The 16,736-nt window shown below is 40.3% G+C and overlaps 1 protein-coding gene and 1 long non-coding RNA gene across 2 annotated transcripts; one reads left to right on the top strand and one right to left on the bottom strand.

Annotated features, from left to right (window-relative positions):
- Positions 1–202: 202 nt before the first annotated feature.
- Positions 203–8,327, bottom strand: klf6a (Kruppel-like factor 6a). The gene is made up of 4 exons (XM_041814066.1): positions 7,959–8,327; positions 5,220–5,802; positions 4,324–4,447; positions 203–3,038 (listed from the first exon to the last, which is right to left on the bottom strand). The coding sequence occupies exons 1-4, from the start codon at positions 8,058–8,060 to the stop codon at positions 2,987–2,989; spliced, it is 861 nt and encodes a 286-aa protein (XP_041670000.1). The 5' UTR covers positions 8,061–8,327; the 3' UTR covers positions 203–2,986.
- Positions 8,328–10,423: 2,096 nt separating this feature from the next.
- Positions 10,424–16,534, top strand: LOC121526983. Its single transcript, XR_005993365.1, has 3 exons — positions 10,424–10,478; positions 11,725–11,783; positions 16,348–16,534. It is a non-coding gene; the product is annotated as an uncharacterized LOC121526983 (long non-coding RNA).
- Positions 16,535–16,736: the final 202 nt, after the last annotated feature.

Below are 16,736 nucleotides of genomic sequence, written 5' to 3'. Positions count from 1 at the left end.
CTTCATGATCTTTAAATAAAGTTCCTGGGGCTAAGACATTGAACGCTCTTGGTAGAGATACAACTTATTTGACCACAGAGTCTTATTATACAGGAAATATATCAAAAGGCTTAAGGAACCACTGAAATGCTTGAACCGAATTTCTGGGCATATAAAGCATCTTTAACTGAGCAGCAAATGAGACAAAGGAAGCAAGCCAAAGTCAGATAAGAATTTCTTATTATTCCAATAAAAAATACATTCATACAGAAATATAACAATTTTGCAAAACAATTTCAAATAAAAATTTCATAAAGCATAAACATAACAATTTTACAAAAGTTGTTTTTTTTTTCATTTTATACAAAGATTCAGTTGAGAACAAAGAGCTGTGTGTTTGTGTGTGTGACAGAAGAGTTTGGGTAGTTGTGGGATGAAAGAGATGATGAAAAGTGTAAAAGATGCGAGCAAACATGGAGCTAAATCAAGGCTCAATTACTTCTTGAACAATATTGGCTTCTGTTCTCATTGAATAGATGTTCTTTTCCTCTCAGCCACAAAAGGCCGTGCCAGCAACTCCCAAATCTATCGCAGCAAGCAGTTTCAAGTTTGTACTCATCCTGTCTCCTCCACCCGCCGATCTGAAATCCATAAGTTGTAGCATGCCGCGGTGCGACGTGCCGCAACGTTGAACTCTTACGGCAAGGTGTCTGAACTCGAGTGGATCAGTTTAAACTGAAACAGTGCTGAGAACGATCTAGTCATCCTCCACCACCAATACAATCTAGATTTTCCTCAAAGGGAGATGCTGTCATGGGATTTTTGACAAATTTCCACCTGCACCATCGATGTTTGATCTGTATCTCCTCCCCCTCTCTTGCCTGCTCCTGTGGTTTTCATAACACTGTAGCAGCTCGGCTAAAACAACGCTCCCCAGACTGGTCAATAACCAACCTACACAGTCAGCAGTCTGTGACAGATTCCATGCCAACAAAGCCTTTAGCAATTCATTACGGAGAGGCAGTACAAGGCGAGGCCTGTCCGACTGCAGCCTGTTAATTACAATAAATCTTTAGCGTTTTCTTCGGTCCCACTTGCAGGGACGAAAGGGAACGGGGAGGAGAGGATGGTGACAGTGGAATACAGGAAAAAGGAGCATCTAAACCAGAAAGCCATTTATATTCATCTTGATCGTTTTTTTTGGTACCTCAGGGAAGAGCTGCAACTTACCATTACTTCAAAGTTAATAGTTTGGTCAGAAGTCTTTAAATAGCTCATTTGTACAAGAACCGTCAAAAACCAAAAACACTCTTCATTTACTTTGATCATGACAATAAAAGCAGCAAAATCCTCACTTTTACAAAACTGAAACATGAAAATAATGAACATTTTGTTTAAAAATGTCCATATGATCAATCAAACACCACAATTCTTTCTTTTGCTCAATTTATCAACTAATTCTTGCACCTCTAGCTTAGATCTGTGTGTGATAGACTTGAAAACATACTACACAGTAGTTAACATCTTTAATAAATGAATTTAAGTGCTCTTAACATACAGCATTTTCTTGTTAACATTGAACTAAACTGGTGATTTTCAAAAACAGAACTCAATCGACTGAGAAAAGGTGCTTTTAGGAACATTTCCTTTTTAACAACACAATTAACGCTGGAAATGGATGAAAATAACTGTCATTAAACACAAAGAGGTGCAAGCTAATCTGTAATTGAGCCTTGATCGAGCTTGTCAAATCACCCATACAACAAATGTGACTTCCCGAGAGAGCTTAAAAACCCCCCGCTGCCTCCGGGCTGAGTCACTTGCATAAGGCACCATTAAGGTCAACAGTGCATTATTAGATAGAAAATGAAAAAGTCAAAAAACTCAACTCCTGAAGGCGTATGATGAATGAGAAAATGAGGAAGCAATGGTGAAATCTCCAGCCAGATGAGAGTGAAGGTGATAACTAAAAAAGAGGAAATCATCAAGGCTTTATGTACAATATTGTAACATTTAACCGTTCGCACTTTAGCTGCACTTTTATTGAAACTATTTGCAGTCCTGATTACAGTGGAAACATGAAATGAACAAACCCTAGAACCATGCAACACCTGTCTATGATACTGAAGTTATAGTATAGTTGTGTTATACCTCTAAGCACACAGCTTATACAATTGGACTACAAATGAGCTTTGTAGCTTGTAAAAAAATAATAAACCAGGCTACATAACACATTGCACATTTAGTAGCTGCACCAAAAACACCAAAAAAAGCTCCTGTCATACAGTGACCAGTGGGAGGGGCGAGTTTGGGTCCTAGGGTCACAAACCCAAGGCCTCCAAAGCCTCGAAAAGCCCCCCTGTCCCCGATCTGGGTGCCAGACAGACAGGCAGGAACCTCCATCCTGCCTCCAGGGGAACACAAATGGAACCCCAGAAACCCACTCAGTCCACAGCAAAATTGGAGCCAGCCCCGCTCCATCCATCAATCACTCATCAATCCATCTCTTTTCCCAGAAATCTTCTCTCCTTGGGGGCCGGTGATCCAATCTCAGACATTCACAGTGCACACATGCTTACCTCAGACAGTTTCATAAAGTACCAGTGTATCTGCTGTCCGGGAGATGTCCCCAAAACATCATGCACCATACACACAAGTCATTCACTCTTTTTTTTTTTTTTTCTTTTTTTATCTGTATGTGTCCTTCTCAGAATCAAAAAAGATTTCTTCCTCTTCTTCCCCATTTATGATTTTGTCCTCTTGTTGCAACAGACAACCTTCAGAGCGCCTTTCTCCAAAGAGAGGTCCCGGAGGCACTGGGTTTCAGTACGGTGCAAAACGGCATGCTTTGGCTGGAACACACTCCCGCCACTCCGCTCTGGGACAGTTCAACCAAGAGACTGCATGGTCGGGAGACTGCGTTTAGTTTTTTTTTTTTTTTTTTTTTTTTTTTTGTTTAAAAAAAAAAAAACTTTGCTGCGTTGCTTGGTTGGCGCTCCCTTCTGCTTTAGATGTGCCTCTTCATGTGGAGGGCCAGATGGTCGGACCTGGAGAAACATCTGGGGACAGAGAAAGGAGGGGGAGCGGAGGTGAGTCACAAGGAAAACACGGACCGTTTGTGGATGAAAGAATGAATGAAACGAGTTTTCTATTGGGCCTTGTGCATCAGTGGTTTTAAACATCAATGCCTTAAGAGATAAGAACATTTGGAATCAATTTGATCAAGTGTTTTATAAATTTATAAAAAGTCACGACGGATGTGTCAGTTCCTACTAAGGAGGTTGTATTTCATGTTTATCAGAGCTGACAAATGCTGAATTTTTGATGCCAGGACTGATTTTAATATGTAGAGGTTTGAGAGTTTTAAGTGTCACAGTATTTAAAAGTTTTGTAAGGCTGTGTTGATTCTCAAAATGAAGATTTTTAGTGTTGTCTTTACAAAGAGTAAAGAAAGGTGAACTGATTGGTGGATATCAGTTTATCACAAATATGGGTATTAATGTCTTTTATGCAGAAAACCATGTTTATGTCCAACAGAGAATGCTCTGAATGTATCGTCTGCAATCCTCTCAGCACTGTCTGTAATTTATGTCACAAAGCATCACAGCTAAATAGACAGTAGATCTGCAGCTGAACTGGTAAAGATTATTTATTTTGGTTGTTTTGTTGAGAGAGCAGCCTTCTGAGCACCTCTGCAGACTAAAATTGGAGCGAAATTGATGTAAAAACTTCATTCAAACAAAACTATCAACTGTAATAGTCAAAATTCCTCGTGAACAAGCTCTAATGTAAATACAGTTTACCTAAAAATTAAGGAAATGCTACATCCTAAGCAAAAAAGTGACAATGATTGGATGCTGTAGGCTTTTGTAATTCTTATGAATGCAGATTTGAATGTTCTGATTGCACAAATTAAACACTATGTCACTCAGGGGTTGCTAATGTGATTAGGTTTTCCTTACACCATGGCCATTTTACCTAAGATTGGAAATGCAAATACAATACTGAATGTGCTCCTTGTGAATAAATGTTAAAATATACCATATTGGGCATATAGATATGTAAATCATAGCCAAGGTATGGGTTAAATTATGGACAAACTGTGTAATGACAACTCTGACTTGAAGCAACTTTGCATCTGTCTTTATTTGCAGCAATTTCTTTTTGATCGTCTGATGTAAGTGAGCATGCGCATACTCATCAGTCTAGTCAAACCCTGATCTACCTGAAAATGATGCATCAATCATTCAGATCTTTGGGGACATTATCTGAATGATGCATGAAAAGGAGAGAATGAATGAATGACAATCAACATCACGAGTATTTGCTGTAGCAACTGCTCACCTGTCACAGTGACTGCATTTAAATGGCTTTGCCCCAGTGTGCTTCCTGAAGTGTCTGGTCAGCTCGTCGCTTCGTGCAAAACGCCACTCACAGCCCTCCCATGAACACCTGTACGGTTTCTCACCTGCAGGGCAAAGAGGGGGCAGATTAATGGAGCTCACATTGGGACAGAAGGAATGCAGAATTTGATTGGTTGGCTCTGGGCTTTTGTTATTTAAATACGCTCAGATCAATCACCCCGAGGCCACGGCTGGATGACATGACATAGGAGCTGACAAGATGTATGTGATCCAGATTCCACTGAACCTGCTGGGCTACTACTTCGGGTTTTTATGCAACCTGAAACATGCTAAGAATGCTCTGTGCAGTTTAAAATGTGCAGAATGAAACATGGAAAAAAAAGCACATGAGCAATTTCACGCTAATCAAAACTAAGAAATGACCATTCAGAGCCCCTCCGACTTGGTGCCCCCTGGCTCCCCGCCCATTCACCCCATTCCCATGGTGAAACTCAATCTGTTTTGAAGTCCTTTTATCTTCCATGTGCAACCCCTCCCCCCTTCTCTCCCCCCTCCTCTCCCTCTCTGTGTCTCTTGCCCGCTCACTGGCTCAGTCAGTCACATTCCAGATAGATTAGGTCACAGTTTAGGTATCCAGCCATGCGGAGCTAATACTCACTGTGCTCCAGCTGAGGACATCATGCAATGTGGACCTTTAATTACATTACACAATGGCTGGACAATACCATTCAGGTGGAGGATTGAATTTAAAACACTTTCTGTCCTCATTCACTTAATAAAAGTGACATTTTTGACAATAAATGAGCTGCTTTTGCTTTGAAACATCAGAAAAAACCTTATGTCATCTTTCCTTTTACACAGACAGGATAAGCTTACCTGTATGAGTGCGCTGGTGTGCTTTTAGGTGCGAGCTCTTCGTGTAAACCTTGCGACACCCGTTGAACTGACACCTGTGTATCCGCCTCCTGCCGTCAGGAGAAGCATCCCCGCAGATGAGTCCAGTTTTTTCTGTACTTTTTGCCACCCCACCACTCCTGATTTTGACTGGCAAGTGCAGCTCTGCGTGTGCTGCGACCCAGCGGTTCGTCACGCCACCGAGCTCCGAGTTGGCCTCTGGAGAGGACGGCGGAGTGCTAATGACAGAGGGGCTAAAAGGTCCAGAGCCAACCAGGACGGAGCCCAGAGGGTTGGAGGTAAAGCTGTGTGTAGGCGAGAGCTCCTCAGAACTGTCTGAAGCTTCGCTGCTGGCGTCAGAATTCACACTGTTGGTGTCCAAGATTTGGCTGTCCTGATTGTCCTCCTCATGGGCGCGGGGCAGCGTGGGGTCACACTCAGACTTGGCTTTGTCCCCACATGCCAAGATCAGCTTGCTCCAGAGGTCTTCCTGGCCATCGAACTTGAGATCAGACGTGGAAACGTAAGGCTCGCTCTGCAGGTAGCGCTCCAACTCCAGGCATGTCTGCATGAAGGAGAAAACCGAGTAAGAATAAATGAATTACAACAGCAGCTCCCCTGAAGAGAGGAAGCTCATTCACAGCTGCAGAATGATTCTGTGTGGGGAATCCTTTTAAATGATGCATGTGCACAAAACGCCTTGTGTGCTGTAATATTTGTTAAATGCTGGAGGAAGCTGTAACTAGGAAACTGGAGCTGCACTTCTATGCATTGTTGAAATCAGGCTCAACATTTTAAAGACCAAGTATGGGGCTGTGTTGAATAATTATTGACGCAATAAAAATCTAAAGCAATAAATGCTGACCAAGAGTAGGTTCAAGCCACTCAAATAGGTCAGGCTGCTTTCTGTTGTTAAAAAAAATACACAAGCCATTAGAATGCAATGAGGCTCTTGGGACTTCTGAGCTTTTCTTTACCATGTAGACTAAAATCATTTGATTGCATCATTTTATAAAAATGTACAAAAGAAGATTCCACATTTATGGACCTGAACTCTGATTATGGGTTAACCCTCAGGCCAAACATCAGCACATGCACCCGCCTCTTTAAACTCAGGTGCAGGAGAGTTTTAGTTGATCACATCACCTGAGATCAGCAGGCAGACACTAAACATGCATTGTCATTTCAGCGCTCCAATGACTCACTGAACAAATTTAGAGTCCTTTTAAGGAAGCTGCTTGACTTCAACCCCCTCCCTCCCTCCATTTCTCTTCCTCTCTCCAGCATGAGCCATTCAGCCGCTCTTCCTCATGCGTACCTCTGACATGCAATCACATCCTTCCTCACGAGCCTCTATCATAAAAGATACTCTGACTCCGATTTACTTCACAGGCCGTTAAAGTTCAAAAAGCATTCATTGGAAGGTGCCAGCAGACGACAGGCTGGACAAGGAGGATGTAGATGAAGAGTAAACATATCCCTGTGGGCTCATGTAGCCTGAACACGATGTCTCCCAGCTGTGCCAACCTGGGTCTGCTCTAGTTGCACAATAAATTTTATTTTTATCTTCACTGTGACATGAAAATGTGGATGAAACCCATTGCAAAAGGCTGCCTTAATCAAATGAATAAGAAATGGTACACGTGATGCACTTCCATTGGCTTGCAAGTTGTACCACACTGGTCTGCACACCACATGTGCAGTACTTCAATATGTGAGTAGTTATTGGAAGTAATCGCAGCTTTAAACTATGTTGTCTTACATCGTATTGAACTGCAAAAGTGACCATAAAATTGATTGAAAGAGCACAAATAGCAAATAAAAGATAACTGATGAACAATTTCAGAGATCTTCTTAAGAAAGATGACACAATTGTCAAGCTTAATAAATGTAAGGATGTGCTTCTTTTTGACATTTTGTAACTAGAAAATCTTTTTCATTTTGGTTTGTTACATCAGGCAGTCACCCTGGGTGACTATGATCAGCTTTTTCCCAACTTTCTGACATTTTGGACAAAATGATTATAAGTAAAAAGAATGGTTGAATAATAAAACATGAAAAGAGGCCTTTGTAGCAGTTCTACACGGTAGATTTTCCACATATTGTGCAGGCCTGGTGTCTACTCATGCAAGCAGGAATTGGACATGGCTGACATTTGGTAGTGTCATGTTGTGGAGAGGATTCCAATCCAAACAGGATGCTTATGAGATGAAGTGTGGGGTTCAAAAATTGCATCAAGGAAAGCTTTTGAATGAACAGTGGCAAAGCAGTTGGATCCAATCTTAAAAATTGGGAAATGACACATTTCAAAGCTTAAACACAATAATAGATTGCACTTTAAAATAATACTGCATCTCGAATTGGTAGGGGCACTTTTAAAACTGAAACAAGCTCTGTAATCTATAAAAGTCCCTCTGGTAATATCACAGCAGAGCAGAAACAGCCACAGCACGCTGCTCTCTCTCTTCATTCATGTTGGCGCAGCAGCAGAGCCTCCACTCCAGCTGTCAGACTGACACACTGATCCACTTCAGCCTGCCAAAAACTTCATAACGACACTGAATGACTGCTGAATGAACGGGCGCAGTCTAATCACCGGGAAAACCTGTGTAAAGCAACCGTTAAGTTACGACTTGGGTTACTAAACTTCACGCGCGTTCAGTTCCGCTTAGCTCAAAAATACAGACTTCAATACAAACAGTTGATGTTAAAAATATTCACCTGCTGCCAGTACTCCTCCAGTGACGGTAAGGCTGAGAAATAGCCCGTGTCGTGAACTATTTGAAGTTCTTGAAAGATGCTGCACATGGGTAGAACATCCATTTTTCCCGAGCGTGTTTAAAAATATTTAGCTGCACTTTATCTCAGGTAGAAAACACCCAAAAAGACGGAGACCGAGAGGAAAGATGGGTGAGAGCGATCCACAGCGATGCCACGAAGAAGTAGACGAAGGTGTAAAGTAGCGGTAGAAGAAGAAGATGGGTCCGTTCGTCCGTCAGTGAGTGAATGATCCCCCCCTTCTTCTCTCGCTCTGTGCTCAAGGTGTTTGCAAACACTGCACCGGACTGGATGGGGAACAACTGCGCTCTGCAAACTTCCCTATTCAAACCTCCGAGCCCGCCCCCCCCTCAGCTCCCCCTCCGCACGGCAGGATTACGCCTGCAGAGCTCCAGCCAATGAGAATCGAGCAGCGTAAGAGCTTGCAAATGATATCACAGGCGGCCAATCACCGCTCGCCGCTGACTTAGTTTGGTTCCTCGTGCGTTCTAATTGGTCCGTTTGACTCCCATTTGCTCCTCGCTGATTGGCTGGTTATTTTTAGGTTTGTATATAAACCCGCTGGTGGTGATTTCTGGCTCTCTTTCTCGGTGTTTTCTGTTAGCGACATGTTTCGCCACAGACAGCGCATGTGAGCCGAAATAGTTTCAGTCCCGTTCAGTGGAAAACAGCCCAGTGTGTCTCTGTGTAACTTAGAAACACTTACAACATAGTTCACCGAGGTTTTAACTGCGTGTTGACATCAGCCTCTGCTGTGAACACACGTCTCAGGACAGTGAGTCACGAATGGACGGATGTAATTGTGTTATCATCTCACATGTATGTTTCCTAGCAAGGCAGTTTTATTTTTAAGAGACTGGGGACAGAAGTTATTTTACTTTTTTTAAAAGACCATGGAGAAAACCTTTATGTTCCAAAATATAAATAAACAAAGACGGAAAGCAAAATATTGGTAAGATTAAAGAATATGGCTTAGAGAACCTTGGATGGTAAAACTAACCCCAGAACTGACCTAAACACCTCTAACCATTAGAATTACCTTTAAGTAAAACAATTATTCTTTGCTTTATGTCTCAGAAGGCATTTGAATCTGTGCAAAGTTCATCAGTTAAATATTATAGTATCATATCCATTGATTAAACCTTTAAAAAGCAAGTTTGTTTTTAATGCATAAAAACAGCAATAGAGTGGTGCAGTAATGAGCTTAAAACCAAAATGTGGATACACATTTTAGCAAGTCTAGTTTCATCATGCTGAAGTCTGTTTTTTGGATAAATGACTATAATAAGGTCTGAGCTACAGTAAAGACAAGCTTAAGAGACATGAACATTTATTTCTAAGATATCAAATAAAATTGGGAAAAAAACCCTCTTGAAGAATTGAAGCTTTTACACATCTAGTCAGGGATATTAAACACCATCATGCCAAACATGCAGGCTAAATTGGTCTTGTAGTCTGTCTGTGTTAAAATGATGGACTGAAACCTGGCAATTTGTTGGTCACACTATGAATAAGGTCTAAGAGGAGGTAAAAGCACTAAGTAAAATTCAGAGGCTTGGTGGTGGTGATGTTGAAGTGCAGTGTAGTTTTATTATAGCCTAGTAGCTTTTTTACACTGAAAAATTATGGAAATGGCATTCTTTTATGGAGATTATCAACAATGATGTATAAGTACCAAACTTTTTTCATTTTTTTTCAGCAGTGATCTGAAAATCCAGTGACTTTAGGTTGATGAAATGAAGTTCTGGGGTGGCCTACAAAAATATCTTTAAACATTGGCACTCAGTACATTTAACACAGTGTCATAATTGATGACGGTGCATCCCATTGGGGAAAACATCTTTTTCCCCAGCCTGCAATGCTGTGAATATGCAGATTTTAAACGCAGATGTCAGTGCTAACAATGTGCAATGCCTACATTAAGTCATTACTGTCACCTGCCAAAAGACAATACACTAATAAACTTAACAGAAAAAGATCAGATTGTTGCCCATTATATGTAAGACGGGATGAATGATACCATTCGATGGCACAGTGTCATTCCCAGATTCCTTGATGTCTTTTGCTACCAGCTTGAATTTCATGGTAAGAGATGCAGTCAAGCTGCTGCAGATATAATGCATAAGAAAATCCAACAACAAAATCCAACATTGTTTGGACAGGGTCAAAATAATGCTAGTTACATGAAATTGAGTGCAAACCACAGGAACACATATGTTATGATTTTGGATCCCACAGACCAAGCTTGTCCCCCCGCCAGATTGCTTGCTCTCCTACTTGGCTCTGCACTTTGGTTGGGTTAAATATAAAACTGAGATATGAAAGATTTGGATTTTGTTGTGCAGAAGGTCACACAGCAGCTCTTCAGCATTGGGATTAATGTTTTGTTTTCTCCCTCAGTGTGAAGTGGATGGGATATTTTCTGGGCGTTCCCCTTGATGTTAACTAAGTAGGCTTACAGATGTAAGTATTTCACGGTAAGATGGTAAAGTTGGAATGTGTATCATACAACAAGCTGCTCAGAAAATGCATTTATATGATTCCTATTTTTTTGTTGTGTGATTGATAGTTTAGCCTTATCCTGTGAAGACACATTGCAATGTTAAAGTCTTAATCAAATTTACATAAAAAAAACCCTCAAACTTGTTTTGTTATAGCTCCTTAAATTTTTGCTTTGCATTGAAGTTGTACTCTACTGAAATGTTATTTCACCTCTCTCTCTATCTCAGGGTTCTTATACACTTCTGTTTAATCACAGAAAAAAATACAAGATCAAAGTTGCACTCTGTGTTGAGCAGAGGTTCCACAAGTGCAGCGTGTCAGTAGTTAAAAAATCTATTTTTTTCACCCCATTTGCACTTAAAAGAGCATGCAGCCAAATTAATATTCCAGAGTAGTCCCCCACAGTTAAAGAATTTGTTTTACCCTAGTTTAGTTATTATTATACATGGAAGCAACCCTGTACTCTTAATGCTTAATTATAACCCAAAACATTTCAGACCAGAATATTAGAGGTGATGTCTACCTGTGAAAATCTCATTAGTGCTGACAGGAAATATAATCACAGCAAGTAAAGAGTTTTTCCTTCCCAAGCTGCTTCATTTGGGCTTTTTAGATTTTTTAATGCACTGCAGCAAGAGATCACACATTTCAGAATCTTTACACTCAATTATACTGCCATCTCACATAATTTAGGCTTTATGTATATTTAAATTTACTTCATACATACTTTAGGATATTCTATCCATGTAACCAAGGACTGCAAGACTTCTGTTTAATTGGTTTAAAGCAGCATACTTTCATACTTAATTTAACAGGTGTAATCAGGTCATTTTATATATGTGTGCAGAACATAGTTAACCCAAAATGCTTTATATTTGAGTTTGATTGGCTAAAATCCCAATCAATCCAAATATAAGCGATCCAGTTTGAAATAAAAGACATGGCATATACTTCAAGAGCCAAAAATCAATAATTTAGCTAAAATAAACAGTTGTAGAGTCAGTTTTTGTGAGATGTAGCTTTTCTCCTACAGCTATTTGTAGCTATTTGCACTGATTTGCTGTGTTTTTCCCTTACTTACACAATATGCCAAATTTAGTTTTTTTAGGCTTAAAGGGGTGAGAGTGTCCAGCCCCTATTTCACAACTCAAAAACACAGAAATGTCAAAAAAATAAACATAGATCATGTTTTTTTGTTTGTTTTTAGGGAGGGCACAGATGAGGAGTTTGACACCACAGCTTTGCAGGATGAAAATCAGACATAAAGTAAGTGTAGTTTTGTATTGATTGTTGTTTTACTTTAAGTTTGAGAATACTTTTAGAGGTTTCATTGTAAGTTTAGACTTAAATTAAGGTTCTTGCTGCTCATAGTTTCATATTGGTTGAAATTAAACAGAAAAAAGTTACACAAAAGCTAAACTATAACTCCCATAACCCCTCTTTTGTCTGGTAATACCCAGCCAGATTCCTTCATGAATGACTCTTCATTCCAGTAACATGCCATCACTTATCTGGCATTGACACAACGTCACCCTGACTTATTCTTATCATTTCCTCTTTAGAAGCTCTCTCGTGCCTCTCAGGCCTCTTTTCCTGCAGACATTGCATAAGTTCACAGCATTAAGTCGCGCCACAACCTGAGAACTCCAGCGCCTTATGAGACAAACAACATCTCTGCACAGGAGACACATTGTGTTCAGTGCAGCAGCATGTTCTGCAGACTACTGAGTGCCCTTTGTGCTGCTCTCAGCTGTGAGGCCATATTTGTCAGCCATAGCATCTGATTTAGTCATATGGCGATGTGCTGCCTGGAGCCGGTCTCAGTAGGCCTGCAAAGGAATCGCTTTTATGTCTCTAATGGGGCCATTCATTTAGTCCCTGTAGGACACTGTGGACACTTTGCTTTGAAGAGTCTGGGCCCATTTATAAGAGCTGCCGAAACTTCTTTTGTCACCGTATGAAATGCAACAGAATGCTTATCATTGCACAATAACATGCCCACTCATTATCTGAGCATTTCCAAAGTTGCCAGCCCTCATGCTGTATGTGTTTGATGAATAACAGAGTCCAACATCGGGTCCCGCTGGAGCATTAGCGGGCAGCTCTGCCGTAATCACTTCCTTCAGATGAAGCATTTAGAGAATGCACAGGGTCCGTCATGGCAGCTTTTATCTCAGAAGGCCAGGTCGGCAGCTTTATCATCGTTATGTAATCCCGGACCGGCCAGTAGCCACAGGAAAGAGCAATTACAGGATGACCCATTTTAATGCATCACTGTCAACCCAATTAGTGAGTTGTTCCAGGAGGTTTTTCTGGTCAACCTGTGTGCATGTGAGACCAGCTCATGTATGGTTTTCCATAATACACATAGGGAATATAAAGTGTAACTTTTGCTTGACTTCAGTGTTGTACATTCATCATCTTAAATGGATATTGTGGAAAAACTAAAACTGAAATAATTTGCTAAATAATACATTTAACATTGTTCAGACAAATAAGAGTTTTTTTATGCTCAGTAAATTATTAACCAATGTTAAGGAAGGAAAAGTCGAATGTTTTATAGTTAGAGCATCTGAAAAGTAATCATTTGTTACTGTAATTTGTCTAAATTATCATAAAAACATTCTCTTTTTGTGTAAGTAGTTTATGATTGAAAGACACCACACTGGGCTCCTGGTGCAGGACAGAGGGATAGGAGCTGGGTCCCCTTTGTTCACTGTTTCATGCTCTTTCTGTTGCTCTTGTGCAATAGCCCTTGAATATCCCTTGGGGACACATGTATCCATCCATCCATCCATAGCCATTCATCAGTCCATCCTACCATATATTTAAACAACTTTTCATCCATCCAGCCATCCCCACTTAGCTGTCACACCATCCGTCCAGCCATCCAGCCATCCATCCTGAGGCATCCATCCATCCATTCATCCATAGCCTTCCAATCATCCATAGCCATTCTTCCATCCTTGGCCATCATTCATCTATATGCCTCCAACCATCCATTCTTGGCCATCAATCTATCATTGGCCATCCATTCATCCAACTCTCTTTGACCATAAATCTATTTCTTCTTATCCATCCATCCGTCCATCCAGCCAACAATAACCTTACATCCATCCATAGCCATCCAGCCATCCATTGTTGGTCATCCATCCATTCATAGCTGTCCATCCATCCTTGGCTTTTCATCCATTCTTGGCTTTTAATCCATCCTTGGACATCCATCCATTGCCATCCATCCATTTTTGGCCATCAAACTATCCTTAGCCATCCATCCATCCATCCATCCATCCAGCCATCCATCCAGCCATACAGCCATCCATTCATTTATAGCCTTCCAACCAACCATTCTTACTCATCCATCCAATCATCCATAACCCTTCTTCCATCCTCGGCCATCATCCATCTATAGGCCTCCAACCGTCCATTCTTGGCCAGCAATCTATCATTGGCCATCCATTCATTCAACTCTCTTTGGCTATAAATCTTTTTCTTCTCATTTATCCATTCATCCATCCATCTGTAACCATCCAACTATTCATTCTTTGCCATCCATCCATCCATCGCTGGCCATCAATCTATCCTTAGCCATTCATCCATCTCCTCTTAGCCATCCATCCAGCCTGCCAACCAGCCACAGAGTACCTACCTATGCATCTCTTTTTCAAAGCTGACCTTTTATCACAAGTTTATGACATTTCATGGTTGACATGTAGAAAATAATGACAGATTGGCCAATATAGAGCGTAAAAAATGAACGTATCACTAAAAGGGAAGCAGCTATTGGTTCATTTATTGCGTCCAATATGCCAGGATTGTTGTTTCTTTTTAAGTAGTATGTCACTACATGCCACTTCCATTGAATATGAAATAGTGTCATAATAAGTGATAACTGTAAATGCACTCTTGCATTTTTTAAATGAGGGGTTTTGTTGTTACAACTCAACATAGTAGAATGTGACAGGTAGATGTCATCATAGTTAGTGTGTTGATTTTAAAACCAATGGGAGCCTGTGCTACTGTTATATTGGGCTGTTTCATTTATTATGACACCATAATTGTCACTTGTGGGCAAAGTGACTGCAGCTGAGCAAATATTTTTGCCTTATGATGCCTCATAAGTACAACAGTAACATTTTAAGACGAGGAGTGGAGGGATTTCACTGATGGTATTTGCATTAAGCCAACAGCACAAAAGCCAACTTCAGTTTTTAATGGTTTCTCTTGTAATTTAGTGTTTTATAAACATGCCATATTTTGACATTTGGGTTCCTCAAGAGGTATGTTTTGAAAACAGCACAGTGGAAAATTAAGTATAGGGACAAATTGAGATATCCAGACTTTAAATCTGAGTATGAGTAAAGCTCTGAGAACTCTAGATCCTTCATTACTAAGCCCTCTTAGCCTCATTTGAGCATTTTTTTTAACTCTGAACCTCCAGTTTGCGCATGCACTCATGAAAATTTCTAAAAATTTTCAGGCACCTGAAACCTTAAGTTGCTCGTTCACAGATGCTTATCACTGTAAGAGACTATATCCTGAGGGGGGGAGTGGGGTGCAGGAGGCATGATATGACATAAAGGAATGTAGTGGAAATGTTTGAAGCAACAATAGATGAAGCAAAACAGTCTGATTTGATGATATGCTGTATATTTACCTTTATATCAATACTAGGTATAGTTTGATAGACTCAGTAATGAAAGAGCTTACCAGTGAATAGAGAATATAATGCAGCAGTTTAATCACATGCTTGGAGTTTGCACTGGTTGCATGCAAATCTTGTCCATGGTTGTGCAGCAAGCAAAGGGAGAAAAATGTCATCATCCCCTCACACTTGCCCGTAATGAATTTTCCTGATTGTTGCGTTCTCATATGCAGTACAAGGGATTCTGCAAGGGGGCTGGCAGGAGAAGGTCTGGGTAAAGCCTGAATGATAAATTTGACTGTTTGCTCAGTTTGCCTCAAAAACTTTCAGGAAATTCTCAGACGTAGACGAAGTGTGAAAGCAGCTATAGAGAATTAGTCAATACAAAACAGTTGCAGCCAGCACAGCCTATTTTACAGCTGCAGGTTGACGCAAAGCAATCCCAAGAGTTTTTGTATATTTTAGTCATTTAACAATGTTTCCCAGAGTTCTTAGACAATAACCTTCAAATTAACACTTCCAGAGACTGGGGCTCCCCGTTGTCCCTGGTGGTGGTTAAAGCATTGAGTGCACAAACCATTATGTGGAAATGTAAATTTTAAGGATTACTTTTTTTTACTCACAGCTTATGTAAGCTTTTATCCCACTTCTTAATTATCATGCTATTTTGAATTGAACTCATTCCATTTTTATATATTTACAATAATGGGTGAAATGTACAATTCGAAATCATTTAAAAATTTTCTATGCTTTATTTAAAGCATCCCTTGACCCCTCCTTCAGTGTCTCACAATCTCCTAGGGGGTCCCAACCCCTGCATTGGGTACCACTGCAAAAAACTTACTTTTATAAGTCATCGTTTTTATTAATACTTTCTGTTGGTGCATTTTACTCCTGCTTGTGTATGAATGTGTACTGGTTTCTGTGATTTATGTAAATGTTACTTATGCTGATATGTAAGCATCAGCCTTTACTTAGTAATTTCACCACACCATCTCCTAAATATGAAGCACTTTGTGACTTTACTTTTTTCCAAAATGTTATACCGCTTAAGTTTTAATTATCATTTAATGCCAAAATGATGTGAAAATGTTCCTTTACTGGAGGCAGAAAGTCCAACTTCATGTACTTGTACACTTAAAAGCATTTATTTTTCTTATATCTACTTTCCGTTTCCTTCATCAGGTCCCGCAGCAGAGGAGTCGAATAACTTCATCTGAAACTGATCTGCGACCCAGATCAGCTGCAATACACGATAGATCTGAGTTTGGATAAGGGTGATAAGGAGAGCAGTGGAGTCACATTGTTCACAGTTGTGTGAGGACAAAGACCCCCTGGGCAGAGGCCTGCCTCCCAGGTCAGTGGCTCAGAGCGAGACGTGAACTCAGATAGCACAGTGAGCGAGCAAAGGACATCGTAAAACACAGATCTATGACTGGATTAAAAAAGAAACAAAGAGGCTTTTGTTCTAAAGGAATCTTTTGATTTTTTTTTAGATATAGGTTAAAAATTGTACATCATATGATTTAGTACGACGAAGAAAGACTGTCCTTGTTAAAAAGTGTGTCAAATAT

The sequence above is a fragment of the Cheilinus undulatus genome, linkage group 19, assembly GCF_018320785.1.
Source record: "Cheilinus undulatus linkage group 19, ASM1832078v1, whole genome shotgun sequence".
Classification (NCBI taxonomy): domain Eukaryota; kingdom Metazoa; phylum Chordata; class Actinopteri; order Labriformes; family Labridae; genus Cheilinus; species Cheilinus undulatus.
This window is presented reverse-complemented; position numbering and strand designations above follow the sequence as displayed.

Coding starts and splice junctions, on each gene's coding strand:
- klf6a (XM_041814066.1), bottom strand. CDS start 8,060: ATGGATGTTCTACCCATGTGCAGCATCTTTCAAGAACTTCAAATAGTT. Junction 5,803..7,958: donor TGGAGGAGTACTGGCAGCAG/GTGAATATTTTT, acceptor TCCTTCATGCAG/ACATGCCTGGAGTTGGAGCG. Junction 3,039..4,323: donor AAATGCAGTCACTGTGACAG/GTGAGCAGTTGC, acceptor CTCTGTCCCCAG/ATGTTTCTCCAGGTCCGACC.